Source organism: Diceros bicornis, chromosome 1 (genome assembly GCF_020826845.1).
Source record: "Diceros bicornis minor isolate mBicDic1 chromosome 1, mDicBic1.mat.cur, whole genome shotgun sequence".
NCBI lineage: Eukaryota > Metazoa > Chordata > Mammalia > Perissodactyla > Rhinocerotidae > Diceros > Diceros bicornis.
This window is the reverse complement of record NC_080740.1, coordinates 53,318,858-53,335,911: the sequence shown is the minus strand read 5'-3', so window position 1 is coordinate 53,335,911 and position 17,054 is coordinate 53,318,858. Positions and strand designations below refer to the sequence as shown.

At 39.3% G+C, this 17,054-nt stretch overlaps 1 protein-coding gene across 1 annotated transcript; it reads left to right on the top strand.

The window, feature by feature from the left end:
* The first annotated feature begins 331 nt into the window (after positions 1-331).
* On the top strand, positions 332-15,284 carry SKP1 (S-phase kinase associated protein 1). The gene is made up of 6 exons (XM_058540422.1): positions 332-434; positions 3,222-3,318; positions 8,917-8,990; positions 12,263-12,406; positions 14,164-14,304; positions 14,996-15,284. The coding sequence occupies exons 2-6, from the start codon at positions 3,222-3,224 to the stop codon at positions 15,029-15,031; spliced, it is 492 nt and encodes a 163-aa protein (XP_058396405.1). The 5' UTR covers positions 332-434; the 3' UTR covers positions 15,032-15,284.
* The last annotated feature ends 1,770 nt before the right edge of the window (positions 15,285-17,054 follow it).

Below are 17,054 nucleotides of genomic sequence, written 5' to 3'. Positions count from 1 at the left end.
ACTGACACTTTCTAGGCTTTTCACGTCTGGGGTCTTTAGTTCGGCTTAGGACAGACCCTGCCTGAAGGGCCCCTGCAAACCGCGGAGAAGCCCAACCAGTCCCTCGTTCCCGCTTTGAGGAGGGCGAGCAGCGCTTTCGAGGGTGGGGTAAGAATGAAGCCCCGCCCCCGCCCCGCCGCGCCCGCCCGCCACCGCCTCTCCGCCCGGCCCGGCCCCTCCGTCCTCCGCCTGCCGTCAGGCGATCTCCGCGGCCAGCCCCGCCGGCTCTGTGACGCCGCGGGCCCCGGGGTCCTCGGCGCCTGCGCCCGCCATATAAAGGCCGACGCCGCGCCGCGTCGCTGTAGTGGCCTTGTTGTCTGCTTTTCTCCTGTGTGTGCTGACGCCGCTGTGCCCCCGTCAGCCTCCCGCCCGCCGTCTCCTTGAGACCCAACACCGTAAGTAGCCTCTGACCGAGCTGGAAGGGGCGGTGGCGCCGCGGATGGCAGGTTGGGTGCCCGCACCGAGGCGGGAGGCACCGGGGCCTGGCCTTCCCTCAGGCCCGGTGGAACCCGTTGCAGACCCCGTTCTGCGGGAGGTGCCGGCGGGCCCCTTCTCCCGCCCCGCCCCTCGACGAGGACTGTTCTGGTCGCGCGACCTCGCGACGCCCGGTGGGCGCCCGGGCGGGCAGGAGGCAGGAGGTGCGAGCCGAGCCCGGGATTGGGCCTTTTCTGCGCACAGCGAGCGTTCGCTGGCGCGGAGCTCGGCCGCAAGGCCCAGGCTGCGGCCTGGGGCCTCCCTTTGCGTTGAGACTGCGGGCCCCGGTGACCCAGGGCGGAGGTGGCGTCGGGGCTTTTAGTGGAGGGCCCTTGTCTGTCGTGAGCGTGGGCGTGTGTCCGTGTTGTTGTTTTGGTGTCGGAGGGAGCGTGGCGACGGTAGTCCGGAGCTAGGGAATCTCGGCTCCCATCCTTTCCCCTGGGTCAGGCGTCACTAGTTGCCGATGCTGGCTATCTGTGCTGGGGCTGAATCTTTGCAGATAGCCCCCTGCTCCTTCTGAATATTTCTCTCCGTTATTTTGCCACAGCCTGGAGTTGCTGAAACAACTATTGTAACAGCAGATACTGTCGTCATAGTGATGTGGCTTTTAGGAGCCCCAACTCTGTAAAACTTAACTCGAGGCGTCTGGGTCTCCAAGGGATAGGACGTTTGCCTGATTTAGTTCACTTTTTAGTGGAGACTTAAGGTTTGGGTTTTGGGGTCATGCAGTTTTCACCAGAGCTTCACAATATAAAGTATCTGTGTCGTAGAGCAATGCAGACTTCTCCACTCTGCCCTCTAAAAACAAGTGTCAGAATTTCAGGGCACTTGAAACACAGGTTTTTTTTCTTTATGATGTTGATAGAACCCACTTCCTGCCAGCCATGGAGGGTGATTTAATTTCCAATTTCAGGAGCCTAAGGAATTGGAGAAATGGTCTTGAAAGCATGTCAAATCAAAATTTTATCCATTGTGATCTGAAATTTTTGCACTGAATTCCAGCTGTGTAACACTGAAAAAAGTTCTCTTTGAGTTTTAAGTCTAGGATTACAAAGTGCATTGAATTACAGATTAACCGATTGCCTCCTTGCTATTTAATAGGATCTCAACTCCCTTAAGAGTAACCTAATAAACAAATTTGACTATGACTAAGCAGATCTTGCTATTTATCGAGAGTTATTTGAAAGAAGTATGAAATGGTCGTCTTGCTTAAAAGTAATTTTATCAACTGCTTTACCAGACTCATGTTTCTGTAATGTTCGTTCTGGTGCTTTGGAATATAAAAAGAACATAGAATGTTTTCTAAGTAAAAATTGGGCTCTAGTGGGGATGCCTTTTGTTGTTGCCTTGTCACAGGGAAGGTCCTCTGCTCTGGGCCCTTCATTGAGCAGGACAACTGCATTATTGGCAAGCACTAAGCAACATGGAGAAGCAGACATATTTGTGAACTGAAAAGTGAAATGCGATTCTCTCCAACCATGGTGTAGTGAGAACAGGATATATCAATGGCTGGTTTGAAAATATAGTTTTACCTTTTTGCTTCCTTTCCCTAACAGCTTGTCTGTTTGGGGGATGGAAACAATTGTCTGGGAAAAGCTGAATGAATATTTTAACTGATTTAATGGGTCTTAGGCCTTTGAACCTAAAATGGGTGCAATGACTGTTTTAAATGCCGAATTCTACACTTTGAAGTTAATAGGGACATCACAGGATTATGAATACCTGAAAAGCATGGAGCTTCAAAAGCAATACTTAAAATTTGAAGAGGTCTTGAATTAATCTTTACAATCACATATTGCTGCCCTTTCCTCTCCTGCTGAAGACTCTAAAGATGGTAAAAAAAAAAAATTGCTGGCTTAGAATTCTTAATTTTAAAGAGGTTTTATTGTTTTTTCCCCGGAACTTAAATTCTTTGAAGTTAATTGCTTAATTAACTTTTATGTAAGAGATGTCTTTTTCCTGGTGACTCATAATTAATCCGAGTTAATAAATACATTTTTGGAGCAAGTAATAGGTTATTATTATGAGGATTTCGGCAGAAGATCTCAAACTGGAACACCTGGACAGTCAGAAATGAAGTATAAGAAGGGTGGTGAAGTTTAAGTTCCTTATTTGGTTTAGGGAATTAGATTGACATCTGCTTATTCTTAAATCTTTTACTGTCTTATATATGGTCTTGCATTGATCCAAACATAAATAAGTATATCCTGATCTACTTTTGGGATCTGAATGCATTTTTCACTGTTAGGTCTCACAATGGGAAAAGTACTCCCTTATTTGATTGCTTTGTTTATTTTGGACTGACCTTCCTCAGGTTTGCAGGTGGTTAATTGTGATAGTTAACTATTCAAATGAGAGTAGTCAGTATTCAGTGAGAGCAGAAAGGCAGACAGAAAGTAAGTCCATTTGAGATCTATTTTGCATCAAAAGTATAGAATGTAACCCTTAAATTTATACCAGTATTGAGTTCAGTAGGGCAGGCCTTAAAAGCTTCTGTTCCTAGGAGTTAGTCTTTGAAAAAATTTTATAGAAACACTTGTATGCTGGCCTGTGAATTACCACTTACAGTGTTTTACAGAGGTATCTACTACAGTTCCTTAGGATTTTATAGTTAATAAGTTAGAGGGCTTCTAACAGACTGTAGTTGATGAAATGTAGAGAACTAATATCTCTTAAATTTCAAATTCAATATAGTACTTTTTTTTTAGATGCCTTCAATTAAGTTGCAGAGCTCTGATGGAGAGATATTTGAAGTTGATGTGGAAATTGCCAAACAATCTGTGACTATCAAGACCATGTTAGAAGGTAAGTTTATTAGAAAACCTGGGTCAGGGGAAAGAGGAAGAAATATGTAGTTTGAGATAACCTGTGAACGTTGAATTTATTCCAGTAAAAATCTGTCTTAAAGTGCTCAAGAGGATGAAGGGGTAAAGTTTCCTTTTTTTTCTTTGAAGTATTAACTGCATTTTTCTGATACAGGTCATCCTTTCTGCATTGTCTAAATTAATGAGGTTTTTTTCCCTTATTAAATAGATAAGACCATAAGGTAATATTGAAATGATTTCCAAGCCTCAGACAATGGCCCATTTCTATTAGGTAAATTTGGATTCACAATTTCTAATGACAAAAATTAAAGCCTTTGGAAAAGAGATACCTTCCTATATGGGAGCAAAATAGAGCACCTTGTTTCAATAGGAGTAAGCTGAGTAGATTGTAAAATGAGTAGATGTCTGTCGTTGGTTTTTTCTAACCAAGTTTTCCCTTTTGTCTGTTTTGGTCGTTCCTCTGAAACTGCTGCAAAGCATATATGAAGCACAGCAAAGTAATAAGGCAAGAAAACGGGTCTTGAAATATTGTGAAACTTTTACTAGTTAACGTGGATCTCTTAGCATTACCTAAAATGGACTGGTAGACATTAATAGTACATGGAGACATAAAAATCAGCATCTAGAATTGGTGGGAAAAAAAGACTTAGTAATAAGAATGTTCTTCAGTACTTAAATATCAAAAGTTTTTTTATGTGGGGAAGACCTGTAGCTTATAAATACTTAAGAGTTATGGGCCAAGCAGTAGCTATCTGCTGATGAAAAGAAGGTGAGAAATGGTCTTTGCTCTTGGAATAATTTATAAACTAGGAAGGGAGACAGACATCAAAAAAGGCAAACTGTCACATAGTATAATTAGTGAATTAATGAAGTCGTGTGCCAGGTGGTGCTGTGGGAACATCTTGGCTAATGTTTTTCTTCCGGCTTGTGGAGAGACTTCAATGTGTAGTACTAGTGAGGTGATATTTCAAGTCTAGTAAAACTAGGATGTTTTGGGAGATCATTCTGAGTTTAGACAGAGTGTGTTAGAAAAAAGTAAAATTGAGGTTTTTGTTCGGGTTTATTGGAGTGGGATGAGATTATGATACTATAGTTGGTAGAGCTGAAGGATGGTTTGAGAGGAATGGAAAAGAAAATAACTTAGAGCTTGAACATGTTATGTTTCCAATTCCTTCAAAAGTTCTTTGTAACAATCTACTAGGCAGTTGAGTATGTGGATTTTGGTCCCCAGTTGTAGACTGCTGAAGACAAATAAACTTACTTTGTATACTTTGTATGGGAGTATATACCTATGGGAGTAAACGAGGTTGGCAGGCAGGCAGCCATACTGGGGCAGGAGGGTGGGTGTTGAGATTTTAGAAGTCAGAAGTGGAGAATCAGTGGAGTAGGATTTGTGGAAGCCAAGGGAATGAGGGGGCATTTTGACCAGAGTGATTATCAAATTCATATACTATAGGCTGGTCACTTAGGATTTCACGGTTAATAAGTTCTAACTTCTAATAGATACTAGGTGTAGTTAGAGGCAGAAGCTGAATTGCAGAGGATGTGTCTTCTGTTTTCTAAGCAGGTGACTTCTGTTTGCTGATAAAAGCTGAACATATTTTTTTTGGTAATTGATGCCAATCATGTGGCACTTACAGTACTGTACCTGGTAACTTACATACATAGATCACTTCTATTAAGTTGTAAACCCCTTGGTACATCCCACAGTCACTGTTCATCAAGTACCTGTTGAATGAAGAACTATGGTATGGTCACTAATAAAGAGTGTGAAAGCAATCCAAGGGTCCCTAAAGGCAGGTGAGTAAGGCTTTATCTAGAAGATGTAGAAACTGATACCAAAATTGCTGCCTGAATACTTGCTTTGGCAATGAAAGTATTCTTGATTTCATCTTAGTTGGTGCCTGGCACACTAATTTGTCCTGTGCTGCTTCAAAGAAGCATTTGCCGATGTAAGAACATAGGGCACCTTGAAGATTTTCCATGCCAGCTTTGATCACTGGGAGCAAGTGGACTGATAGCCAGCAACAGTTAAATGATTCTTTCCCTCTGTAGCCTTTGGGCATCAGAGGTGAATGGCTTTATCTTTAGTGTCAGTGGTTTATATAGAATTCTAGCCTCTTGAGGACTGGAGTCTGTTGAATTCAGCAACTTAATGCTTTCCTTGTTTTGTATCTGCAGTATCTCTGCTGATGGGTTTTTGTGACTTGGAAAGCAAAAATAAAACCTTCTAATCACAGGACAATCAGAAGTGAAAATCTTGGCATGTGTACATGTGGATTGACTGATTTGTTCAGGTCCAGAGTGTGGTATCAGGGTACAGGTGTCTTTCAGAAGTCCTTGAAACTAAAGAGCTTAAAGGAATGACTGTTGCTACTTGTGCATTCAGTCTAAAAGTAAAAAAACATTTCAATCCTTAGTTTAAATGCTAGAGAAGTAATCTTTTACAACCATAAGGCCCATATTTTTTTTTTTTTTAAGTAATTTTATTTATTCATTTTTTCCCCCAAAGCCCCAGTAGATAGTTGTATGTCGTAGCTGCACATCCTTCCAGTCGCTGTATGTGGGACGCGGCCTCAGCATGGCCGGAGAAGCGGCGCGTGGGTGCGCGCCCGGGATCCGAACCCGGGCCGCCAGCAGCGGAGCGCGCGCACTTAACTGCTAAGCCACGGGGCCGGCCCAAGGCCCATATTTTTAATGTGACTTAAGCCTTCTTCCAAATAACATTTGGATCTAATGATCTAAGCTAGTCTTCTGTATTATGTTTCCTCTAATATCTTAATTCCCCAAATACAAATATTTTATATAGTGTAACTTCTTTCTCTCCCCTCTGATTAAAAATATTTCATGTTAGGGGCCGGCCCGGTGGTGCAAGCGGTTAAGTGTGCGCCCTCCGCTGCGGTGGCCTGGGGTTCGCTGGTTCGGATCCCGGGCGCGCACTGACACACACTGCTTGGCAAGCCATGTTGTGGCGGCATCCCATATAAAGTGGAGGAAGATGGGCACGGATGTTAGCCCAGGCCAGTCTTCCTCAGCAAAAAAGAGGAGGATTGGCAGATGTTAGCACAGGGCTGCTCTCCTCACAAAAAAAAAATAAATAAAAATTATTTCATATTAGTTTAGGAAAAGCATAAGTGACTTGATCCAAATTGAGACATTGTCATTTTATAGTTTTACTCTAGGCTGAGATGGAATCAGGGTAAGTCATTGGTGGGAACGAGGAGAGGGGAGATAAGCGAATCCATCTGTACAGGGTAAGACACCTTTTTTTTTTTTTTTTTTTTTTTGTTGAGGAAAATTTGCCCGGTGGTAACATCCGTTACCAATCTTCCTCTTTTTTTTTTGCTTGAGGAAGACTAGCCCTGAGCTAACATCTGTGCCAGTCTTCCTCTATTTTGTATGTGGGATGCTGCCACAGCATGGCTGGTGAGTAATGTAGCTCTGTGCCCGGGATCCGAACCCACGAACCTGGGCCATTCAAGTGGAGTGCGCAGAACTTTAACCACTTGGCCATGGGGCCGGCCCCAGATACCATTCTTTTTGAATCTACTCTCATCTTTACTGCTCCACTGAAACTGCTTGTTAAGCTCAGTGACCTCCGTGTCGTCAAGTGTATTGTTTGCTTCATTTCTCATCTAGACCTATTAACAGCATTTGACAGTTGATTATTCCCTTTTACATTTGGCTTCCAGGGTACTTCACTTACTACTATTAGGCCCAGCTCCCCAGGGCCTAATCCTTGAACCTCTTGACTATATCTATACTCATTCATTCCCTTGGTCATCTCATCTAGTCTCATAGTGTTATAAACCATCCATACACCAATTCCCAAACTTAGCTACAGTTCTTATCTCTTCTCTTGCTATTTAGACTTGTATATTCGACTGCTTGGTCTACTCTTGGATGTCTTATAGATATCTCAAACTTATGAAACTGGAATTCTCAATTCCCTGCCCCTCAAAATAACAATTCCTTTGACAGCCTTCTCCATATATGGCAACTCCTTCCATCTAGTTCCTCATGTGTCATACATAACCTTAGTCTTCCCTGACTCCTTTCACATTCTGCTTACCATCTGTTGGCAAATCCTATTGGCTTTACCTTCAAAGTGCATACAGAATTGGACCATTTCTTATTTCTTCCATAGCGATAAACCTTGTCGAAGCCACGATCTTGTGCCTAGATTATTGGCAGCCTCATTATTGGTTTCCCTCTTCCCCCGCTGCTCTCCACTGTCTCTTCCCAACACAGTATCCAAAATACACAAGGCCCTATGAATATCAGGCCCCTTGTTATTGATTGCCTCTGCTCCTTTCACTAGATTCCTTAGTGTTTTTAGAACACTCTAGAAACTCCTATCAGCTCCTGTCAGAAGGCTTTTGCGTTTGCCATTTCCTTTGCTTAGGTGTTCCCTCCTCCTTTAGGACTTTACTAAAATGTCATCTTCTCAGCGAGGCATCCTGAGCAACTCTATCTAAAATTGAAACAGTTATTCCTTTTCTCCTGTATTCATTGCTGACTCGCCACTGCCTAGAACGGCACCTGGTAGGTATCAAGGACTCAAACGTTTGACTCACCACTGGCCATATCAGCATTACTGATCCTCTGCTACAACCAACGTAGTACTATAGTAACTTTTGGTCTCTAACCTTGGTACTTGCTAACTGTTAAGTAACTTTCTTTGGCAGCCGTTTTTCAGTCATGTAGAAACTGAAGGACAGACCCATTTGGTTTGAAAAATATTCTTATTTAAAATCTTTAACATATGGATTTTAAGTTTTTTCTTTGGAGTTCACCAACCACTTTGAGAATCTTGAAAGTTAGACCTTTTTATCAGAAAAACCTATAGATTCAAAATTATAGGTAATATGTATGTGATTAAGAACACTAAAGGGTATACACTGGAATTAAGTCCCTCAACACACATACCCGTTAACTTCCCTAGACATAATATTGTTAACAGTTCCTTATGTTTCTTTCTGGAGATATTTTAAATATAAATATATAAATATATTCTTATTTTTATTCAGATAACATTTATCTTTTTATACCTAGCTTTTAAAACTTTCATCTTGAAATCAGACCAGTATGTGTGGAGCTGCCTGCCTTATTTTTGTCAGTGGCTGCATGATCTGTTGTGTGTGTGTGTATACATCTTTGGGCTTCAAATTTTAATAGATTGAGATTCTGTTACTTGCAATACTTTTCGTTGTTTTATTTTTCTAAATGCAGTCCGAGAGTTTGGTATAAAGAGTGAGGATAAGAGTCTGGCTTTAATTTTTTTTCCAAATGGCTGCCCAGTCATCTCAACTCCACTTATTAAGTCATTTTTCCTCCTAATTAAGAACTCTATATAATATTTCTGTATTTGTCCACTCACACAACTTTATATAGTTTTGGGTGGTTCATGGATCTATTGATAGGAACCAACAGTTTTAGATGTTCTTAAGAGAACTATTCTTAGTAGGTCTTTTCAGATAACATGTCTTGCAAGTTACTTGTTTGAGACATAGTTTGGTTGGTGTAAATGTTATAATGGAGTTAGGAAATCATGGCAACTTTCTTCTGGTTTTCTTAGATTTGGGAATGGATGATGAAGGAGATGATGACCCAGTTCCTCTACCAAATGTTAATGCAGCAATATTAAAAAAGGTAAGGTAGCAAACTATACACTTTGTATATATACTTTTCTTTTTTCGTTAACAATATCTTTGTGATCTTTCAATAATGATAAATAGCTTCCTTTTTGGAAAAAAAACTACATAGTGTGAGTATGACTCTAAATATTTGTTGTAGTTCATTTAACCCAGGCCCTGTGAATATTTGAGTTGTCTAGTCTTTTTCGCTAAGACATTTAAAGTACTGAAATACAACAGTATGTGCTTAGCAGAAAGGAAAATTTTTGTATTGTTTGTCCACTGAATAGGTATGCCTCAAAGGGAGCTTGAAAACAAGAAATGTGCTTTTGTTTTGTTTTTGTTGTTGTTTTGTTTTGTTTTCAGTTGATCACCTTACCTTGTGTCTACACTGAATAGGATTTTCGTGTTTCGGGGCACGTGGTTCTTTAAAAGAGCCAGCCATTTAATTCAGTGCTCATCTGAAGAAACAGCAACCAGTTTCCACACTGCGGGGAAAACTGGCTAGGCTTAGAAATGGGAATGGTCGATTCCAGTTGGCCTCTTCCTAAGGGATTTTTGGAGGTCGTTGACCATATGCAGTTTCATCTTATGCTTTCTCTTGACCCTGGCATGAGATGTGGCTGCACTGCATATTTTTCCATACTCTTACCACGATTAGCTATTACCAGTCTTTTTAATTGCCCTAGACCAGGTAAAAAGTGATTTTTTAAAGCTGGACATTTTTTACATATGGTATTGGCCATTTGTGTTTTCTGCATTGTCTGTTTTCTTTTGCCCATCTTCCTAGTGGGCTTTTTTTTTTTTCCCCCTGAGGAAAATTAGCTCTGAGCTAACATTGTTGCCAATCTTTCTCTACTTTTATATGTGGGTCGCTGCCACAGCGTGGCTGATGAGTGGTGTAGGTCCACGCCCATGATCTGAACCCATGAACCCGGGCCACTGAAGCAGAATGCACCAAACTTAACCACTATGCCATGGGGCTGGCCCTGCTAGTGGGCTTTTTAAAAAAATTGTGGTAAAATATACATAACATAAACTTTACCATTTTAGCTTTTTTAAGTGTATAATTCAGTGGCATTAAGTACGTTTTCATTGTTGTGCAGTCATCACCACTAACCATCTCCAAAACTTTTTCATCATCCCAAATTGAAACTGTACCCATTAAACAATAACTCCCCATTACCCCTCCCTCCTAGCCTCTTGTGACCACTATTCTGTTTTCTGTCTCTATGAATTTGACTCTTCTGGGTACCTCATAAATGGGATCATACAATATTTGCCCTTTGGGTCTGGCTTATTTCACTTAGCATAATATTTTTAAGGTTCATCCATTTGTAGTCTAGTGGGCTTTTTATGGGAGTTCTTTGTGTAGAATTTCCACCAGTTTGCTTGTGTTACGTCAATTCATTTTTTTTTTTTTTGGTGTAGAAGCTTTATATTTTGTCTCGTTAGACCTCCTTTATGACTTCTGGGTATTGTCTTACAGTTAACATTCTATTTTATACTAATGTAAAATGCTTCTAAAAAGACTTTTGATTGCATTAATTCAAATGCCAGACATTTTTTAGATGTTGGAGGTACAGCAGTGAACCAAAGAGACAAAATCTCTGCCCTTATGGACTTTACATTTTAAAGATGTGGAGGAAATGTACAACATAAGAAATATGGTCAGATGGAAAAGCTGTGGAGTATAAGTGGGTTGGTAGGTGGAGAGTTAGCTGTTTTTAGAATAAATATGGTCAGGAAATGCCTTACAGAGAAGATGATCTTTGAACCAAGACATGAATGTATGAAGGAAGAGAATTTGGGGCAGTGGGAACAAGTGCAGTGACCCTAAAGACAAGAGCATGCCCTACCTTTTGAGGAAAGGTAAGGAGGCTAGTGTGGTGGCTAGAGCAGTGAATAAGCAAGGAAGTAGCAGAGAAGGTCAGAGTTAATGGGCTTGGTGATAAAGACCCACTTCTGAGAAGAAGTTTTTTTTTTTTAATATTTACATTATTACTTGTGAATATTTAAACTTAAGTTTATTGAGTAATAATCACATGATCCAAAAACTGTAAAAGTATATAATAAAATCTCCCATCCTTGTCTCTCATCTGACCAGAAACCCACATAAGTAACAGTCAGCATTAATTTCTTATATATCCTTTTAAGACTTTTTTTTAATACCTATATAAGCCAATATTAATTGCTGTTTCTTTCTTATACAACTGGAATACTCTTAAAAAGCTATTGTTTATTTCGCTCAAGTCCCTTATGCTTGGCTTTTCCTTTCAGAAATAGTTCTTTCCTTTTTTTTGCACCCTGGCAGTGTAATTGCTTGGCTCTGCAGTTTTCTCTCAGCATTGTTTATTCTCCCACCACTATACTATGAAAAAATTTTAATCATACACAAAAGTTGAGTTATACAGCAAAAACCCATTTACCCATCACCTAGATTCTACAACTTAACACTTTCAGTGTTGATTTTGGTCTTTATGATGGTGCACATAGTCTAGCTAATCAGCTTCCTGCAACTTCAGCTATAATGTGTTCATTCCCCTACTAAGGGAACGTTTTTGGCCTTTTCCTACTTTGTTCTTACACTGAATAGTCTTGTGCACATGTCTAGGGTATTTATAATTGCTTGGTGATAATGTATGTACATATTCAGCTTCACTAGGTAGTGCTAGATTACTTTTCAGAGGGGTTATACCAATTTACACTCTCAGAAGAAGAGTTCATGTTTCCCTCACACTATTGCCAATGATTAGTATCAAAATCTTAGAGATGTTTTTGTTTTTTTGTGTGTGGGGGGGGGCAATCTAAAGTGGTATCTGACTGTAGTGTTAATTTTATGTCTAACAAGGCTGAGCATTTCCTTCTGTTTGACTATTGAGATTTGTGAATTGCCTGTTCATATCTTTAGCCCATTTCTTTGTAGTGATTTTTAAGATTTTATATTCTATAGGCTAGTCCATTCCTGGTGGTACATGTTGCAGGCATTTTCTAGTCATTGTCTTGTCTGATTTTATGTATATAATCTTTTTTGCACAGGAGCTTTTTAATGTGTTATAGTTATAGTTATCTGTCTGCATGGTTCATTCTTATCTAAGATCTTCCACTCTTTAGGGTTGTGAAGATTTCTCAAGCTTCATTTTTGCTTTTTAAGCTTGGCTACCAACTTTATTATTCAAGTCATCTTCTAGCTAGTTCTTGACCCAGTGTAAGAATAACCTTGCCTTAACAGTGGAATGAGTACCTTGTGACAAAATGCCACAAAGAAATGCACTTTTGTTGTTGTAGGTCATTCAGTGGTGCACCCACCACAAGGATGACCCCCCTCCTCCTGAGGATGATGAGAACAAAGAAAAGCGAACAGATGATATCCCTGTTTGGGACCAAGAATTCCTGAAAGTTGACCAAGGAACACTTTTTGAACTTATTCTGGTATGTTTTTAAATGCATACTGTAAGATATATCTAGTTCAGAACCTTTAGCACTTCTTCTAGAGTTAAATTTGTTAAATTCATTGATACTAAATTTTAACACTCTGAACTCAAATGCAATGCTATATTTAAATCCACGTATCAATAATCATATTAAAGGTAAATGGTCTAAACACCACAATTAAAGGGTAGAGATCGTCACATTAGATAAATAAAGCAAGACTTAGCTGTGCTGTCTACAAAAAACTCACTTTAAATATAAAGACATAATTAAGTTAAAAGGATGGAAAAGGATATATCATGCTAACATTAAACAAAAGAAAACTGGAGTGACTATATTAAAGTAGATTTCAGAGCAGAGAATATTACAAGGCTTGAAGGGGGTCATTGCATAATGATAAAAGGATCAGTTCATTATTAAGAGGATGTAACAATCCAAAACGTTTATCTACCTAAAAGCAGAATTTCCAGAAAGTGAAACAAAAACCAGTAGAATTCAAAGGATAAATAGACAAATCCATTATCATAGTTAGAGATTTCAACACCTGTCTCTAAATAATTGATAAAACAAGTAGACAGGAAGTCAGTAAGGATATAGAAGATTTGAATAACGCTATTGACCAACTTATCTTAATTGACATTTATAGAATATTACATCTAATGAAGGCAGAATACGTATTCTTTTTCAAGTGTACACTACCAAGATAGACATGTTCTGGACCATAAATCAAGTCTCAAATTTGAAAGGATTCAAGTCATACAAAGTGTGTTTGTTTTCTGATCACAATGGAATTAAATTAGAAATTAGTAGCAGAAAGCTATCAGAAAATCTGCAAATGTTTGAAAATTAAATAACACACTTCTGAGTAACCCATGATTCAAGAAGAAATCAAAAGAAAAATTAGAAAGTATTATGAACAGAATGGAAATAACACATGAAAATCTGTGAGATGCAGCTAAAGTAATATTTAGAGGGAAATTGATAGCACTAAACACCTATATTGGAAAAGAAGAGAAGTCTCAAATCAATTATCTAAGCTTTTACCTTAAGAAACTAGTGAAAGATGGAATTAAACCCAAAGAAAGGGAATATTTAAAGATGAGCAGAGGGCCGGCCCCATGGCTTAGTGGTTAGGTGCGTGCGCTCCGCTGCTGGTGGCCCGGGTTCGGAACCCGGGCACGCACCGACGCACCACTTCTCCGGCCGTGCTGAGGCCGCGTCCCACATACAGCAACTAGAAGGATGTGCAGCTATGACATACAACTATCCACTGGGGCTTTGGGGGAAAAATAAATAAATAAAATTAAAGATGAGCAGAAATCAATAAAATAGAAAACAGAAAAACGATAGAGAAAAATCAAATCAAAAGCTGATTCTTTCAGATCAATAAAATGTAGTGCTATAACTGTTTACATTTGAATTCTTTAAATATTTCTTCAAATAGTCAATATTTGACATGTATTGCTTGTGCACATGCACTAACACACAGACACACACTCGCCAGTAGTGGCCATTCTTTAACGTTTGAGATAGTGTAGTTTACTTAAGGCAGTACAAGGACTCAGTGTTATAGAGGTATAACAAAGAAGGTGACCTACAAAAATCTTTCACAGAAGAATTTGATTTCTTCTTCTCCTTTAATTTCTTAAAATTAACTAGCATTTTAAGCTTAATTAGATATGGATTGTCAATCATTAACTTTGGGTTTAGTTTGTAACATCAAGTATACTTTAATGAAAACAATAATCACCTTACAGGCTGCAAACTACTTAGACATCAAAGGTTTGCTTGATGTTACATGCAAGACTGTTGCCAATATGATCAAGGGGAAAACTCCTGAGGAAATTCGCAAGACCTTCAATATCAAAAATGACTTCACTGAAGAAGAGGAAGCCCAGGTAGGTAGCCCACAGCTTGTTGTTGATCACATGCTTTTTGAAAGAGACTAAAACCCATAACATGCCAGGAAAAGAGGTGCCTGTATCAAGGAATCTTGATCTTACATGAAGGATGATAGATACCTTCTGTGTCCTAAAAATATCCTTGTTTAGAGACTGATGTCTCTATGAGTCTAAACACTGCTCTTTTATAAACATAGGAACAAGTAGTTTTCAACCAAAGGTGCTCTTTGATATTTATTCCTTAACAGTTACTAGTTGTGGCAACTAGAACCTTACATGTAAGCCATAAATATTTGACTTCAGAAAATCAGGCTCTATGGTTGGTTGTAGGCTGGGATACTTCAGAGCAACTTAGTGAATGGGGAAGAAATGAATGAATACATTGGAATGATTTTGTTGACACAGCTACAAACTGAAATAATGTGAATGAACTATTTGAATTTGCTCTGTCAACTCTGGTGTAATTGCCCTTTGCCTTTGTTTTTTTGATAATTTCAGTGGGGCAGAATAAAAACCTGGGGAGGCAAAGAAGGGTAACCAGGAGGTGTACTCTTAACTGGGTGTTTTTCCAGTTTTCCGTCTGTCCCATTCTGACCTACCTCACAGCCTATTGATGAGTCAGTAGGTAGTGGTCTTAGGAAAGACTGCTTAAGTTAAGGTACTTCCTTATATCTTTCTCTTTTTCTAGGTACGCAAAGAGAACCAGTGGTGTGAAGAGAAGTGAAATGTTGTGCCTGACACTGTTAACACTGTAAGGATTGTTCCAAATACTAGTTGCACTGCTCTGTTTATAATTGTTAATATTAGACAAACAGTAGACAAATGCAGCAGCAAATCAATTGTATTAGCAGCATATTGTCCTCATTGCATGTGTAGTTTGAGTGCAGATTTGAAACTTATGGCTGAGTTTCTTCTAGTATGATCAAAATTTTCTTTTTTCTTTGCTCTGAATAAAACTAAACTGTGGGTTCTCTATAGAGCATGGCATTTTGGGCTTTCCCTCTTTTTGTAAAGTGATTTTTGCCTAGTTTATTGTCCAGTTAACTTTAGTTTAGTGATCTTCTAAATACAAGTTGGCATTGTAAATAAAAAAACTTGCAAAAAGTTTTCTGAAATAGAATTAACAATGTATTATCTTTATTCATGAGTTGGAAACTGGAAAAAGGCTACTTGAGGTAAATGTTCTGAGTGGGGTTATTAGGGTGTCTTCTAGCTTCCTGAAGTCGAGGAGTGCTACTAGTGTTGATTAGCCTATATGGAGCAGGGCTCCCTTAATTGGATCTGAGGACTTGTTTTTGCATTTTTAATCCTCTCAGCTTTGAATATGTTAGCTAGAGACTCAGTTACTACTCAGTTTGTGGTTTTGGGGGAAATATAACTAGACAGTTTGTTAGCTTTTCAATTAAAAAAGACACTTAACCCATGTGGTATGTCATCTTTTTATAATCAGTGATCCCATGTGGGGAAAACTATTTACACTACTTGCATGTAAAAAATAATTTAACCTTTTTTTTTTTTTTAAAGATTTTATTTATTTATTTTTCCCCCCAAAGCCCCAGTAGATAGTTGTGTGTCATAGCTGCACATCCTTCTAGTTGCTGTATGTGGGACGCGGCCTCAGCATGGCCGGAGAAGCAGCGCGTCGGTGCGAGCCCGGGATCCGAACCCAGGTTGCCAGCAGTGGAGCGCGCTCACTTAACCACTAAGCCACGGGGCCGGCCCTAACCTTTAAATTAACGTTAAAATACGTGGCAAAATCCAGAAAGCATCAATCACAAATGCAAGCTATTTTCAATAAAAAGTAAGTTACATAGTAGGTAGTAGGTGGTTTGCTTTTGTGTATTTAAATGTGTCTCTTCACTTAATATTAAATGAGTTAAATTTATATACAGTTGTTTAGCTGGAGAGGACTTGTAGGTAGTTCATGTTCTAGCTCACTGGAGGCTGCTGACATAACAATAGGGTTTTGACAGACTTCTGGCTCTTCTAATTGTCATTGATATGTTTCACTAGAGCCAGTGCTTCAGTTTTTAACTGGTGTATTCAGGCACACAAAACTGCATTGCCGTTGTTTCCATACTCCCCCCTACGGTAGAATGAAGTTTTCTTGATGGTTTGAGATGGCTCACAAATTTTTTGTTTTTTTTCTTTGCTCCTTAGGCTCCCTTTTCTTCCTTTGCCAGCTAGCATCCTGTATATTCATATGCAGTCTTACTGTGTTCTCTTTATGTTTAATGTGAGCTGATCTGGCTCAGATTATTACTTGATAGTAGTTTGCCTTTACTTCTTCACCTCTTATTTGTCCCAAATCTACCTTATTTAATGAAGTCCCATATGCTGTCTTAGATGAATTCCCATTTGTTTTCTGTACCAGAGATAGCAAACTACAACCTGTGCGTGGGTGAAATCCAGCCTACAGCCTATTTTTGCATTCTGGGAGTTAAAAGTGGTTTTTACATAATTTTAAAGGATTGTTAAAAAATATACACACAGAGACTATTTGACTAAAAAGCCTAAAATGTTTACTCTCTGGCCCTTTAGAGAAAAAGTTTGCCAACCTCTGTGACTACTTCTGAATTCCTGGTTCCCTTTAATCTCAGGAAGTAAGCTTGTTTTCCATTTGTCCTAGTTTTAGTGGAGAAGGTAGCAGAGTTCAGTCCTACTTGGAGTGTCTCATCTGCTAATTCCTGCTATAATGATCAACTCTTGCAAAAAGCTTATCCATCCCAAGTATATCCCTAGCATTA